Here is a 15362-nt window from a genome sequence, read left to right as displayed (position 1 = left end):
ACTGATGCGTTTAAACTCTGAAAGGCTTTGGATAATGAACTGAAGCAAAATAATAAATAAATATAAAGATAATTTCTTTGACGTTAATAAGTCAATTGGGATCTCGGGGATTAGCTAAAGCTATTCCTTTCCTCCCAAACATTGGATTGCTAATAAATTGATAAATCTTTTTAAGATTTACATTTTAATACGAAAAAGAATTAAAATATATAAACCAAAATCATAAACGAACAAAATGATACTGACTAGGATATGACTTACGATGGGAGACGCGGTTACTAACCATGAAGTATCAACGACTTTTGCTATATTGAAAAGTAAAACCTGCGGCGAAAGACAAGATCAAAAGATCGAAGGCAAGGCTATTCGAATCGAGTGGCTGCTGCGCGCTCGCGTTTTATTGCTAAATAAAAACAACCTGGTTTGAGTTTTTGTTCTCTTACTATACTTTCTTGTTTCCTTTACTATCTTGAAAATTATTTGATTTGAACATTTAGTTGATTAAATCTTAAGTTGCTCATCTACTTGTTAGTACAGATATTTTTTGTTCAGTTTCCTTTACTGTTTTATTTTAGCTACTCCACATGACTGCTCTAATTCTAGGAATCCTTCTCGCAACGAGACTCTCAAACGGAGGAAATTTGGTAATGTTTTACTCAGCTTGTAACTTCTATCTCATGTATTGATTGAATTTGTTTTTTTTTTTCTGACTACGAAGCAGGGAAAGCGAAGAGGAACAAAACGTGGTAAAAATTATCAGTCAAACTGAATAATAAATTAATAAAAATCTAACGAAAGAAAAGAGACAAGTAAATCGAAACCCACGGTAAAGGTTTTAGAATTATTACCAGCAAATAAATGAAAAATTCTGGTGAAATTTCACTTCAGAGAAAATGGAAATTCAAACTATAAAGCTCGAAAGAGAATTCCGAAAATATGTACAGATGATAAAGCTCTCAGCCAACCCTCGGATATCCCTCCCTCGGTAAATGTTCTGCACTACCATCTGTCGATTTTCGCTAGTCTCAATCTAATTAGTTCTTTAGTTTGTGTATGTTTTAAAGTGTTTGTATATTCTCTTTGATGGACGATTTTTACGAGTTTGTTTGCTTACCTAGGCATTCCTTTACTATGTTTTGTTTTCTGTTATAATAATCAATATTATGTGTTGTGTATATTGCGAGAAAAGATACATTTCTCTTACAACTGATTCTTAAATTAAATATCTCTAGAACTAGATTTCGCTTAATGTTTTTCTGCATGTTTTACTACTGCATTACAATAAAAAATGAAAACAATAAATTCTTGCACACGAAGAAAATTGCGTGAGAGGGAAAATTGCTGCCCGCATATCCTAATATAAGTAGGATAAAAAGGGGTCGGAGATCTATTGTTATATGAAGAACCTTCTTAATATTCTTCTTGGACTTGGGCTGGTAGCTCAGAAAGTGAGCCTAGAGGGGGTGAGGAACGCCGACGAAGATGTATGATGGGATATAATCATCAGCCCAAGAAATTAACCTGCTCTTACTATATCGCTCTGCTGTTGTAGTCTTTGCGCGCTGATTGTACTTTTGAGATGGTTATGCAATTTCATCTTACACTGGTTTCTTATCCTGGCTGCTGGTTGCTTCTTCTTCCTCTTCTTTGCTCCAATTCTTCTCACACCCTCAAGGATTCTCCTTCTCACTAAAGATTCTTCTGCTTCTGTCAATAAAAATCACTTCTCATCCTCCTGCTGCTGTCTGCGTCTTCCTGTTGAATGATTTGTCTATATACTTGTGTTTCTGGTTGTGTTTCCTCTTCCTTGGTTAGCTTAATAAAACAAATACGAATGCTTTGTCCTTCTCCTTCCTGCACTCTCTTCATACTCCTTCCTCTTTTGGCTTCTTCCTCTCATTTCTCACACGCCTATTTGACCTTCATTTTTCTCTCTATTCGACTGATTCTGACCTGTAATCTGTCTCACTGTTCTTTGCAAAACCTAATGGAAAGGCAAAAATCAAGAAGATATATACCATGCATTAGAGAAGTAGAGACAACTAACGGTGACGGAAAGATAAAATCTTGATTTTGTTCCTACAATTTGTGGAATGCTAAGGATAACAAATCACACAGAAAAGAGTAAAATTGGATAGGAAGTGCAGCAAGTGAAAACTAAATCAAGTGATTACCTCTGGCTAGGTAAATCACGAAATTTTTAATTTAGATGTTCTACACTTGATCGAAATGTGACGAAACAAGCCTAACCAGAGAGCTCATCCCTATCAGACAACTAATAATCGACGAACAATGCTAGATGTTATCACCCAAGCGTGAAAGACATTCCCATGTTCTTCCCACCTTTGCAAGGGAGACCGTCGAGAAAATGAATGGAAAATTACAATTTTGCAATCATCCTTCGACGAAGCAAACAAAAAGGAACGCGAAACATTTAGAAGACTACGAATACTCACAAGATGTGCGATAGTTACCTTCTACAATAGAGCGTGCGTCCCAGCCTCTCTCATTTAGCTTGTATTTCGGTAATCATTTAATACCGACGGTTGCCTCCAGCGTTTCCGTAGCCGCCACCGCTTCCTCCGAAGCCACCTTGATTACCTAAAAAAATAAATCAAAACCCTGAAACTTTAAACCCGCCTATCACAGAGCATAAATACCGTCGTACGACTCCATACCGTATGGTGCCGACCGTTGATTCTGGTATCCACCCGTGCGCATTGGACCGGCACTGTATCCCTGTTGGTAGTTATTGCCAAACTCATTTCCAAAGCTACCGCCACCTTGGCCCCAACCGCCGCTCTGATTGCCCCAGCCTCCCTGCTGGCCACAGCTTTGGTCCCACGGGTTTCCTCCTTGTCCGCCCCAGTTTCCTCCTTGATTGTAACCGCCACCATTACCGTAGCCGCCGTTATTGAATCCACCCTGCTGCTGGTATCCGCCACTGCCCCATTCATTTTGGCCACCACGTTGGCTTTGTCCCCAGCCACCAGCTCCGCGGCCACCGCCTTGTCCCCATCCTTGAGACGGACCTCCACCGCGCTGCTGGCTACCCCAGGCGCCACCGGCACCACCTCCACGGCCAGCATCGGTCTTGTACCGATCCATTTCCTGCTTGGGCAACGCTTTCTTCACATCCAACATCTTGTTCTGGATGGTGTGGCTCTTTTGTACTGTAGGAAAATAAATGAAACATATTATTCAATGTCATAAAAATGTTTTATAGGTTAACAAAAGGCGGTGTCTCTTGAAAGAATACCTCAAACATATCGTGTATACTAAATTTGAAGTCGCAAATTCAAGAAATGTCACTCTAACAGCCCTTGAGTTTCAGAGTCGTTTTATCGCGTTGAAAAACATCTGGTGCGGGAGACTGTCACGAACCCTTTTCCACCCCATTGAAAGTACTTACGGATGATCTTGTCCACTGGATCATAGTCGTCAAACTCAACGAATCCAAAACCACGCTTCTTGCCATTCTCCTTATCGGTAACAATGCAAGCCGAAATAACATTGCCAAAGGCACCGAAGTAGTCGCGCAGGTGCTCCTCGTCGAAATCATCCCGCAGTCCTCCAACGAACAGCTTCTTGACGGAGGCACCAGCCTCTGGACGGTTGATGTCCTGTCGGGGAACGGCCCGCTTCGGTTCCACCACACGGCCATCGATTTTGTGCGGCCGCTTGTTCTGTGCTTCGTCCACCATGTACGGCTTCGAGTACGTGATGAAACCGAACCCGCGGCTACGCTTGGTCTTGGGGTCCTTCATGACGACCACGTCCACTACTTTGCCCCACTTTTCAAAGTAGGCCTTCAGGGTTTCGTCGGTGGTACGGTAGTCCAGTCCGCCGATGAACAGTTTCCGCAGATGTTCCGGCTCGCGGATTTCCTAGAAGAGGTGAAAACGAATTCGGGCGTGGATTAGCAATGACAAAACATTATTTTTTACATCTTTGGACAAGTTTTGTCCGTAATTTTAGTTTAACCATCTGTAAGAAGTTATGAATAGTACAAAATACGTGCCTGAATAAACGATTTTTTGCATGATTGTGACAATTCACACCCTTAAAACGAGGAGTGCGTTATTTGGCATTAGGTCATTTGAATAAAACCGAGTACTTGCTCATGCTCAAGCCGATTTGAGCTAAGTAAATCTCTGAGTAAAGTAAGTAAGAAGGCAAAGTAAATCTCAAAGTAATAATATAAAAAAAAATCAGAAGTTTACTAGCAGAGAAAAAATAGAAGTCTAAGAATTAATTTGCGACATAATTTCTGTAAATTATTTTTCTATCAGTAGATTCAGAACGGCAATTATTTTAGACTAACTCAAGACGACTCGAATAAGATAGGAAGGTGACCGGGTCGAAAATAGTGGCCAAGTCACTAAAAAGTGACTCGCTACCACCAGCCCTAATATCATTCACCCTGGGGGTCATTTAGATAATTTCTTGTTAAATCTATTTCTTCAAGTACCTACATTTAAATATATTTAAGATATTCTTAGCCCATTCAAAAACCCATTTACATATCGCTTTTGGAAATTGATTGATTTTGAGATATCTTTTTGAAGAGTTATGCCAGAAATTATCTGATAGGGTGCAGAACTACTTGGACACTTCCATGATTCACTTTAGCATTAGCATAGAAATTCTTAATCAGACTACGTTATAGCAATCAATAAAGAATACCGATGGTCAATGGATCATTGAAGGTAGTTTTTGTCAGTGCTCACCGCATCAAAACAAAGGCGACACTGTATATGGGATTTAATATTGTGACAGCATTGCTGTTCTGTCAAACACACAAGACTACGGTGGCGCTATCTATGCTTTCCATAGCGGCCGTTTTGAATATTTTAATGATCCATTGGCTGAGAGAGTATCAGTAAACAATTGTGAAAATGCTCACATAATCGGGTTATTATTATAACTTTAAGCGAAGAAACAGGCTCGTGTCCACTTGGAACGTAATGCCAGCAATGAAGAAAACCCGCAAAAATCCTGAAGTTAATCAACGTTTTTTAAAGAACACTAAAGAAATATTTGAAAAAAAAATATTTTAAAACCATTTTACGAATGAATTCTTCAATTATTCCTGAAGAAAATAAATAGGGAAATTTTCGTGATCTCGTGAAGGAGTCAGCAATAATCACTCCCATATGCTTGAACAGTCCCGAGAGAACCCCCAAAAAACGCCAAAACTAATTAGGCCGGAGCAAGTTTCGTGATTAATACCATTTGGCGGCATACCGTTTCGCGATCAGTACTACTTCCCGGCTTGTACCGAGATTAACAACACTGCTGAAAAAACCTCGCCTTTCATTCACAACAGCAGCGCGTTGGTTCTGACAGTGGCAAACCGCGCGACGACTGGAAGGTTAACAGCGTAATTTGAAGGACTTTCTATGTTCAAAAGAAGGGTAAATCATCAATGATAAACCGCTGAATGATACAAACTACGAAATTGTACACTGCGGAATAGTTTACCGTGACATGTCAACCGCTTTTACAGCACCTGAGAGGGACGATGAGGCTCCCACTGACACGCCCGTCGAGAGTGACGATGACCAGTATGACGACAAATCATGTGAGTCTCAATTCAACGGTTTTGAAAATGCTACATCCAACGATGAAGATAACCAGGCAGGACGATACAATCCGTTTTGACGACGTCGTCGAGCGGAATCTGGCACATACAGTGGTACAATTTCATATTCGTACAGGATACTGTTTCCACATCAAGTTAGTAAAAAACTATTAAATGAAGTATTGAGCTACAAATACTTTATCCACATTGAAGGTAATAGGTGTCATCTATTGTTTGCCAATCACAAAATGTTTCCATTTACATTCATCTTTGGATTAATAGAAAAGTATTGAATTGATGTCTAAAATTCACCCAATTCCGTATTCGTACACCTACCAAAATTCATACGCACAACGTTCAAAACTAAATTTAGAAGCTCTATTTGATTACTGAAATGCTTTATTATGATGTTCAGATGTAGTGAAATACATTTGGACAATTTATTAGTGGACATATATAAAATTCAGTTAAAACTATGAGAAATGCCAGTTTTCCAATGATGTTTGCTATAAAATTCAATAATTCGAACAATAACCTTTATTTTTGTCATTGGATCCAATCTATAGATTATACTCGTAAGCTCTGATAGAAATTTAGTTGAAATATATACAGTTTACAGAAATCATAAACAGTATGTATCCCTTTTGAGTTCAGAAAATTGTTGTGCCATACGTTCAAAACTCTTCTAAAATGATATTTTTAATCAATGTAAACCAAATTTTCATTCTAAACAACAGGTAAATGTTAATTTTGAACTTGTCTGTTAAAATTATTTGAACTACGAACTTCGTTTTACAATAAAGTACCCTAAACTAGGCTGTACATACCTCCACATAATTGATGTCATCGTAATATTCAATTATCTTTGAAATAATATTAGTTTTGAATGCTGTATATGGAATTGGGTAAATTATAGACACAATCTCAATACTTTTCCATTATTCCAAAGATTTAAGCAAATGAATCAGGCATTGCATTTCATCTCATCATTTGATCATCTGAGAAAGATATGGATCGAATAATGCAATATCATCTTAGAGCTCTTTGATCGATCTGTCATAAATATCTTTGACTCATTTGATGCTCGATGAAATCTTCCAAACACAGTAATCCATGCGGTAATGGAAAACAGTTTTGACTATGTCACCGTTTGACAATGGGTTTGGAGGGCAAACGGCAAACGAAAGTAAGTGAAAGGAACACATTTATATAAAAAGCAGTTCTTCATTTAATTTTCTTATAGGGTTTCCAGCATGCTACATCAGTAAAAATAGGATGTGATGTACGTTCTATCCTAAGTTAAGCGTTATACTCAAAATTAAATTTAAATGCTGGAAAACATGGAAGACAATCCTAGGGCCCTTCAGCTGGATATTTTAAATATATGTATTTTTTATTTGGTTCTAGTGGTTCGTTTCTTTGAGACAGCTTCAGCCCCAATTCCCCAATAAAATATTTTTTAAAAATCAACATCTGCAACATCAGCCTTTACAAGACATCATTTTATATGTGGCAAAGTTAGTCAGAAGAATAATACTAACAACAAATTACTTTATTGAATATTGATTCATACGTATAATGGTTTGCATGGCAAAGAGTTGTCAAGAAAATCTCTAGATGTATATGATTTAAAGATGGTATCCTTCCAATGCGCTCTTGGATTGAAGATAATATCTTTCCACCATATGAAGATGATCTCTTCGATTAGATGAGATTGTAATGCCTGAAATGAATACAGTTTGTCATTGCCAAACACTAGATGACACCTATAACCTTCATTATTGATAAAGAATATCGAAGTCTATGCACCATTTAATAGTTTTATACCAACTTGATATGAAAACAATGCCCCGTACGAAAATGAAATTGAGTCACTGTACCTACTATAAAGAGGGACCGGAGGAGTTTGGTGATAGAAACAACGCTCGTCGCTCCACTCGTGTGATCGAAGGGATGCCACCTCAACGATTCCATGATGTGGTCGGTTTGACCACCGGCTTGAAGAAGCAATGAAGAGCTCAGGGATCGTGACATGTGGATACGCGCTATGGAGGAGATTCAATCCTTCTAGAGAATACGATTTTGAAGGTTGTTACATTATCCAACGATCTAGACCTGTAGACTGTAAGTGGGTGTTCAACCGCAAGCTGGGAAGCAACGGCGAAGTCATCCGATTACTTTTTCAAATCGACGTAAGTAGGTTTCATTCGGTTTTGAGATAATTAATTAAGAAGAATCACAAACCTGTCTTCTAAAACTGTTTTAAAATGAATCACCTTTTTAACATTTTTTTCACCGTGTACATCTCTTAAATTTTGCAAACAATTAGCTTTCGTTAAAATACTAGGTAGTTTCTATTGTTTCCCACACATGACCAAATTATAAGTTACTTACGACGTTTATGTACCAGTATAAAATCAACTCAAATAATGTTTTGTTGTAATTCGTGGTTAAGTTACTTTGTCTCGGAGCGGTGGAAGTAGTGATTAGGATGTGAAATTTGAAAATCTTACTTACGTCGTTTTGTAAATCCGGAAATTAAACGCTCTGGAGTACAAAATCGAATGGGTTTAGAGCAGTAGGTATAGAATTTCGTCTCCGAAATACGTAAAATTGATAAACTAGGTTTACTTTTTTGACTTGAATCTATTTGAATAGGTTTTTAGAAATCTACCAATCGATCTGTCAGACCAAAGACGTTTCTGGTCAAACCGTCTACCTATCAAGCAGACCAGCAAAACAGATAGGGGCTAATTTTCGAAGATGAAGAACAACCAATCAAAGAAGCCTCTTCGCGCAACTCTGTGTATGGACTAATGCACGAGTTCATTATTTGACGCTTTAGCGGTGCCGTATTATTCATGTGACCATGGAAACAAGTGTATTAGGCATCGCAAACGTCAAATTCGTGAACTCGTGCATCGGTCCATGGACCAATGCACGAGTTCACTAATTTGACGTATGAGCGGTGCCGAATTCACTGGTTACCATGGCCACATAAATAACACGGCACCGCTCAAACGTCAAATAGTGAACGCGTGCATTGGTCCATGGACCTATGCACGAGTTCACTATTTGACGTTTGAGCGGTGCCGTGTTATTTACGTGACCATAGCAACGAGTGAATTCGGCACCGCTCAAACGTCAAATTCGTGAACTCGTGCATCGGTCCATAGCAACAAGTGAATTCAGCACCGCTCAAATGTCAAATTAGTGAACTCGTGCATTGGTCCATGGGTAGTGGTTTGATTAATCTCAGGCAATGGACATGCCCTATATCAACTGTCGCAGTAGACAGGATGTCCCGGGCCCGATCCATCTGACAAGCCAATCGAGCTCTCTGTCACCATAGTAGATGGTGTCTCCATCCATGTCGATAGCCTGATTCAAGTTCTTGAATGATATAACTTATTCTAGCCTATTAGGCCTTTTTAACATGTTAAGGCTGGTTTGCTACTGACAAAAAAGGAATCCCCTATCTCGATGCGTGGAAAATTTCTTCCCAGAAATGGTCCAGAAAATCACATTTTCCTTAATCTCGCTGAACATTACTAAAGGACCTACGTACAAATGAGAGATTCTCTCCTCTTTCGCTCTCTTTCAATTATAACAGTAGAATACTAAAGCTTTTGGGAAGTTTTGCACTATAGATCGAAAGGCAATTTCCTTGACTAGCGTTTCATACAAAAAACACAACAGAGAAGGTTAATGTGACTCAGTTATTGATTAAAGAGAAAGTAAACAAAGAGAGCCTCTCAATGTTAGATAGGTCCTTTAGAAAAGTTGAGCGAGAATGTCATTTCAAAGGGGGCTCTCTGTAGGAATTTTGTTTACCCATTCAGTCAAGGAATTTCTTTACTTCTCTTGAGAAAAACAGCATACTTAGCTTTAGGCTTAAAACTACAGGTTCTGTCGAAACAACGTAAATCGAAAAATCATAACAAAATAACGGAAAACCTTAACAGAGATCTTTTGGCGTCAACAGAAAGATTTCAACCTCTACTATATGAGAAAAATATATAAAGAATGATGAAACTAATGTCGAATTCGTTTTTGAACCTAGGTTGGAACTGGCGCAACCCGTTCTGAATCACAGTTTCAACCCCAACCCGATTCAGGTTCGATCGAACAACACTTTGTTTGACGTTGGTTTGTTTATGTGTTGATCACCGACCCAGTTCCTAAAAACGAAAACGACATAATTTTTTAACATAAAATCGCTTGAGCCACTATTGGTACACGTGTTCCAGTAGTTGCGCTAGTGCTCCAGTAGTAGACGTTCGCGAATGATACAAGGAATTCCAAACAAAATGGTAAATTTTTACATAGCTTTAACATTTTTCCTTCGGAACAACAACTAATATCTTTCGAATGAAGCATAAAGATCATCTCTGGGACTTTTCTTCATTTTTATACATCCATTTTAAAAACTGCTTCCAACGTTGATCCACTACTGGAACACGACGGCAACTATTGGTGCAAGGGAGCAAATTTTTTGAGTAAACTTAATTTTTTATATGACTTTTTGATAGAATAAAAAACTAAAATTTGGCAAATCGACTAAACTAGAGACGATCTTTCCACCAAAAATAACACATGTCGTTTTTATCGAAAAATGAACGTTTTATTCCATAGTCCAATCTACTGGTACATTACAACCATTGGTACCGGCACCCTATTTAATCTTTCAAGAGAAGAAAAAAATACTGAGCCCATTGACCTCGCAAAAAAAAATGATGTCATTCCGTTCTTCAACGAGCCGGCATTTTAAAACCAGGTTGATGTTGATGCGGGGAAAAGTAACGTTATCATTTTTTTTATCGCTCTGAGGTGATCGGAACAAAATGCACCGCAAAAAGACAAGACGCAGGCGAATGAAGCCAAATTTTTGTCTGTAAAAAGAGAGTGCGTAAAACGGTCGTGGTGGCAACCGAAAATGCAACACGAAAAGCGCACCTCGCGACGCGTCATTTGGGGAGAAATTTCAACATGGCGGCAAAAAGCCGCTGATGAGCCAAGCCATCATTATCATTACTCTGGTTTAGACTAATTTTTCTCACATTTTATCCGAAACCACTTCCTACCTGAAATAACTGTTAAAATTTTACTACCTGACTGGCTAAATAACTCGATTTTCAGCCACAGCAATTAAAAAAAACGCTCGGGTACTTACCTCATCTCCGTTCTGGTGATCGCCATTTTGTTGGTGCTCCTTTTCACTCATGATTACGGGTTGTCGGCTTTTGGGGAAAACAGGAAAAATTCTGCCAAATCGAACGAAATCGACACTTCACCTGCTATATTTACGATCCGGAGAATCTCAACTACTGAATTTCACCGGGTTTTAAGCACATACAGCGATAAAACGCAGATTTTTATGCGGTTGAAAAAATACTTCTCACTTTTTCTCTGGTCCCGAGAAAACACACGCGTCAAAAATCACAAGCGTTGTCGATCCACACCGAACGAAAGTCAAACCCGAAGTGCAGCCGAAGATGTACTTTTCCGTCGAACGCGCGGCGGCGAATTCAAAGCGAATGAAGGAAAATGCAGAAACGTCAAATTGCCGGTCGATACTCAGGATGCAGCCATTTACCAAGATTTAGATATATGAAAAGATTTGAAAATTAATGCAGATCTAGAATGAGGGCGAATGTGAAAACTAATTATCATTAATATCGAGGACAGTGGGGATTCGCTCGTTGGGGGTCCGTTACATGGAATGACTCAGGGGGAGGGGGGGGGGGGTGGCATGATCCAATATTTACCAACCCAACATCAATTCAACATGGCGTCCAGTGTTCTTGTTTTGATTGTTTTGGGAGGGGCAAAATGTATGTTTTTATGGGTAGGAGACATCAATAATATCTCGCTGATGCGTAAAACATTAAACAAAATGATGAACAAATGAAAAGCGCAACAAATACGTCGATTCAATGCGATATGTTTAATAGGGTCCTAAAGCCCTGTCCCAATTTTAGTGCCAAACGCTTAATTTTAGGCCAATAATACATGTTCACTCAATTTTCTAATGTTTTCCGTTGGTTTGAGTACAAAAAACATTTCTTTTAGATTTTGTCACACTCTTTGGCTTAAACTCAAATTTTGGGTGTATTTTGTTTTCAGTGTCCCTTCCGAAATGTCAGATAGGAACGCAGCCGTTTTGGCTATACCTGTTTTGTATGATACCTTGCTCGTTTTCGAGCTTTCGTTTTGTTCTTCATTCATAGCAAAACGATGCGTGCATGCGGCCGAAATCAATCGTTCCTTTGCTTCCTTTGATTCCCGTAAAACTTCCAAACAGATGCTGAACATGGATTATAACACGTCGGTTACTCCCGGTTTTTGCGCGGATTGCGGTTCCATACTTCCATTGATGAGAATGACCGGAACGGTACACTGTTACAATTGCCACAAAGTGTACAATGAAGGAGGTAAGTCGGCACTCTTCATTACTGGTGCCTTTTGTAAGTGTAGAACTAGCCCTCGTGCGTTAAAATACACTCAAATAAAGAAAAAAAAAAAAAAAAAAATGGTGCCTTTTGTAATTAACCAGTGCTTTCGATTTTCAGCTTTTGGAACCATGGAAGTGGCTTACACGATACATTTCAATTCGTACGAGAACAAAAAAGCGGGCCAACAACAAGATAGACAGAAAGCGGATGCCGCAGATGGCCCCATTGTGTCTCGGAAGTGTCCCAAATGCGGCAACGACAAAATGTCCTATGCTACCCTCCAGTTAAGATCGGCCGATGAAGGACAGACCGTATTCTTCACCTGTACCAAGTGCCAGTAAGAATGTTCTCACGTTTCGTCAAAATGTTGAATTAATATTTGGATTTTTTACAGGTTCAAAGAAGCGGAAAATTCGTAGAATAGCGTAGTATAGGAAGCAAATGTAGATCAATGCCTTTCATGATGGTAAAGTGTTTCTGTTTTTACTTAAAATTCACTGATTCAATCATTGTAATATGTGAACAGCATTCATTTAGGTAGTATACGCATATATGCTGAGCTTCCTGTATTGATCCATTCCGCTTTAACGGGGCTTGTTTCGAGACTTGGTCACCATTTTAAGGCTCAAGAATCCATCATTCAATCATGAGCAATCACCAAAAATGAAAAACCAGTCGTTCAATTTTTTGAGAAATCCTCATGAAAATCTATCATTGCATTAGAGATAGCAATTGTAATGCAATGATAGATTTTCATGAACATTGCTTCAAACTTGAGCTAAACACTGGTTTTGAAAATTTGTACAACAATGATGGTTATTTTCATCTTAATGCAAGTCTCTATTTTTGATGTTAGGCCTTTACTGCCGTTCGGTTCGCATTAGTCCTATGTTCCAAAAGGGAGCGGATCATTTGCAAACAAAGCCATTTAAATGCATTTGGTATTAGGTCATTTCGCATAACGCCGTTTGGCATAATGGCCATTAGGCATAACGGTCATTTGGTATACCTAAAATTATATCCCTTCTTTCAAAATATGCATGTTCTTGATGAAATTTGTTTATGTCAAATGTCCTTTATGCCAAATGACCCAGACCCGTTCCAAAATATGCAAAAAAAAAAACCGTTTAAAAATGTTACCATATTTATGCCTCGTATTGGCCAGGTTTGTGATAAATTTAAATATTGTCGCACCGCCACCAAACCGGATCGCGCCAGTGAGACTCGCGACGCGCCTCAACTCGCGCGATTTTGAAATCAGTTTTTTAGTGTAGCGCTGCATTCTTACGATTATTATGAACACAGCGCACTATTCACATATTAGCTGCGACGCACGGGGCCCGAGAAAACAATAATCATAAATAAATGTTGGTCTTGATTTCTACCGGATACATAATAAGATCGTTGCAGCGTTCAATGCTTTTATCGACTACACTGAAATAAATCCGTGAAGCTATTTTATCAGAAAAATCATATAAGATCAAATCATCAATCGACATATATGTTTCAAATTACGTCTAACGCATTTGACATGCTAAACAGTTTAAATGTAACTGCCACCTAATAAACATTACGCAGCTACGAACTAGTTTAAGTTATATGCACATCATGTATGCAGTACATGTCGAGTTATCAGCAGAGCATATAACTTATACTGGCTTCTTCAAATAGTGCATCCTATATGGATGAATGTCATGTAGATAGTATCATGTTTGCACCTCAGATTTGGCGACATTGCAAAGAACGTGGATCAATAAAAGTTCAGGTCAAGCTTTAAATTCATTTTTTTGGTAAGTAAATCGCTTTGATTAAGTCTATCATTTAAAACAAACTTTCCGTTCTATGAATATATTCAACCAGCTGACAGAATTTGGAAAATATTCATCCCGAAAATGTATCATGACGGATCGAGCTCCTACAACTATTTCAATTTATTCACCCTCGGTAAGTAACCCCGCTTTAACTAATGGCGTTTTCGTTTATTGCTGGGGCGAACCTAGGTTCGCCCTGGATCCGCTCTAACAGCTGTCAAAACGTTTTTTTATTGGGTCGGGTCGAACCCGGATCCGCCCCAGGTTTGACCCAAACACAACGAGGTTCGCTCTGCCGATTTTTTGCGATCCAACCTGAGCAGGGTTCAACTGTCAAAAATTGATTGTTTACATTTTTATAATTATCAAAATTAACGATTAAAGCGAAGTATGCTCTTCAACAGAAAAGTAATCGCCTATCTCGATGCGTGGGAAATTTCTTGCAAGAAATGCTCAAGAAAAGCATTTTTCTTTGATCGCAGTACGCAGTTGAAAAGAAATGTCAATTCAAATGGAGCTCACTGTACAAAATTTCTTGACCATTTCTTGCGCAGAAATTTTTACTTTTCTTGAGCGGAACAGCATACTTAGCTTAAAGCAAAATTTTAATAACAGGAGATGTTTACGAAAGCATTCGGAAATATTTATTGCATCAATATTGAGACATTATTTTACGATTTTGCACTCTGAGAAGCGAAATTTCATGAAACTTTGTGGCTGACAGTTCGAATGTAGGTATGACACATTCGATTTGACTCGAACCTGGATCCGTTTTCGTTCGTTTATTGCGAGTCGGGTCAGCTGTGACCCCAGGTATAAAACCGAAAACGCCATAAGACTTTATTATTGAGATTTCTTTTCCTTTGTAGAATATCCACTCGGACTAGGCACCGAAAGACGTTCTTTGAAAGCTTTCATCCTGAAAGCTTTCATTCAATAGGTGAATCAATCTCCCTGATAATTCATAGTTTTCATTCACAGACGAACAGTCACTCCTTATCTGTGGAATGTAAAGATGGCTAAATAAAACATATGTGAAGCTAAAATTTCCAAATTTGTTTTTATAATACTATTATTACATTCAAGCTAAGCTCACTAACATAAATCATATGGAAAGAACAATCGAAAATATAAGAGTTCCATATACGACAAACAAACTTTGTTCATTGATTTTTATATGAAAAGCAAATAGTTTTCTCTTTAGCTCTCCGCTCGCAAAAATCATATTCATCGCACATAACGGTAACATGCTTGCCCAAATCGCGTACTATATGCATTACATATAACTTACAGTCGATGATTTCGTTCTTCGATACATCTTATATGAAATTCTAATAGTGCAAAATTATATGTCCACCATATAACATCGACTTGGAGAGTTGGCTCAGTGTAATATCGCGAATCCGGTTAAACAATATAAATAATAAACCATAGAAGAATAATGTCGCTGGTGTTCCCTTTGTTCTCGCTCAGAAACATGTTGGGTACATAAGTGTCAAACTGCATACATTT

The 15362-nt window shown here is 38.5% G+C and overlaps 2 protein-coding genes and 1 long non-coding RNA gene across 6 annotated transcripts; 2 read left to right on the top strand and 1 right to left on the bottom strand.

Moving 5' to 3' along the window:
• Positions 1 to 422: 422 nt before the first annotated feature.
• Positions 423 to 11087, bottom strand: LOC5573372 (heterogeneous nuclear ribonucleoprotein 87F). Of its 3 annotated transcripts, none has more exons than XR_002503219.1 (5): positions 10758 to 11087; positions 3413 to 3887; positions 2661 to 3173; positions 2475 to 2601; positions 423 to 1984 (listed from the first exon to the last, which is right to left on the bottom strand). XR_002503219.1 is itself a non-coding variant. In XM_021857304.1 (4 exons), exons 1-4 carry the CDS (start codon positions 10806 to 10808, stop codon positions 2534 to 2536), a joined length of 1107 nt encoding a protein of 368 aa, XP_021712996.1. In that variant the 5' UTR covers positions 10809 to 11087; the 3' UTR covers positions 2473 to 2533. The 3 variants fall into 3 exon arrangements, 1 of the variants encoding a protein (XP_021712996.1); XR_002503220.1 differs by having other exon boundaries at positions 2679 to 3173; XM_021857304.1 differs by lacking the exon at positions 423 to 1984 and having other exon boundaries at positions 2473 to 2601.
• Positions 11088 to 11795: 708 nt separating this feature from the next.
• LOC5573371 (DNA-directed RNA polymerase I subunit RPA12) lies at positions 11796 to 12532 on the top strand. The gene is made up of 3 exons (XM_001660807.2): positions 11796 to 12018; positions 12157 to 12376; positions 12434 to 12532. The coding sequence occupies exons 1-3, from the start codon at positions 11889 to 11891 to the stop codon at positions 12456 to 12458; spliced, it is 375 nt and encodes a 124-aa protein (XP_001660857.1). The 5' UTR covers positions 11796 to 11888; the 3' UTR covers positions 12459 to 12532.
• Positions 12533 to 13415: 883 nt separating this feature from the next.
• Positions 13416 to 15004, top strand: LOC110674600. 2 transcript variants are annotated; one of them, XR_002499028.1, is made up of 3 exons: positions 13416 to 13829; positions 13900 to 13983; positions 14720 to 15004. It is a non-coding gene; the product is annotated as an uncharacterized LOC110674600 (long non-coding RNA). The 2 variants fall into 2 exon arrangements; XR_002499027.1 differs by lacking the exon at positions 13416 to 13829 and having other exon boundaries at positions 13873 to 13983.
• The last annotated feature ends 358 nt before the right edge of the window (positions 15005 to 15362 follow it).

This window comes from Aedes aegypti, chromosome 1 (genome assembly GCF_002204515.2).
Source record: "Aedes aegypti strain LVP_AGWG chromosome 1, AaegL5.0 Primary Assembly, whole genome shotgun sequence".
Lineage (NCBI taxonomy): Eukaryota > Metazoa > Arthropoda > Insecta > Diptera > Culicidae > Aedes > Aedes aegypti.
Note: the sequence above shows the minus strand (reverse complement) of the source record. Positions and strands in the feature narration are given on the sequence as shown.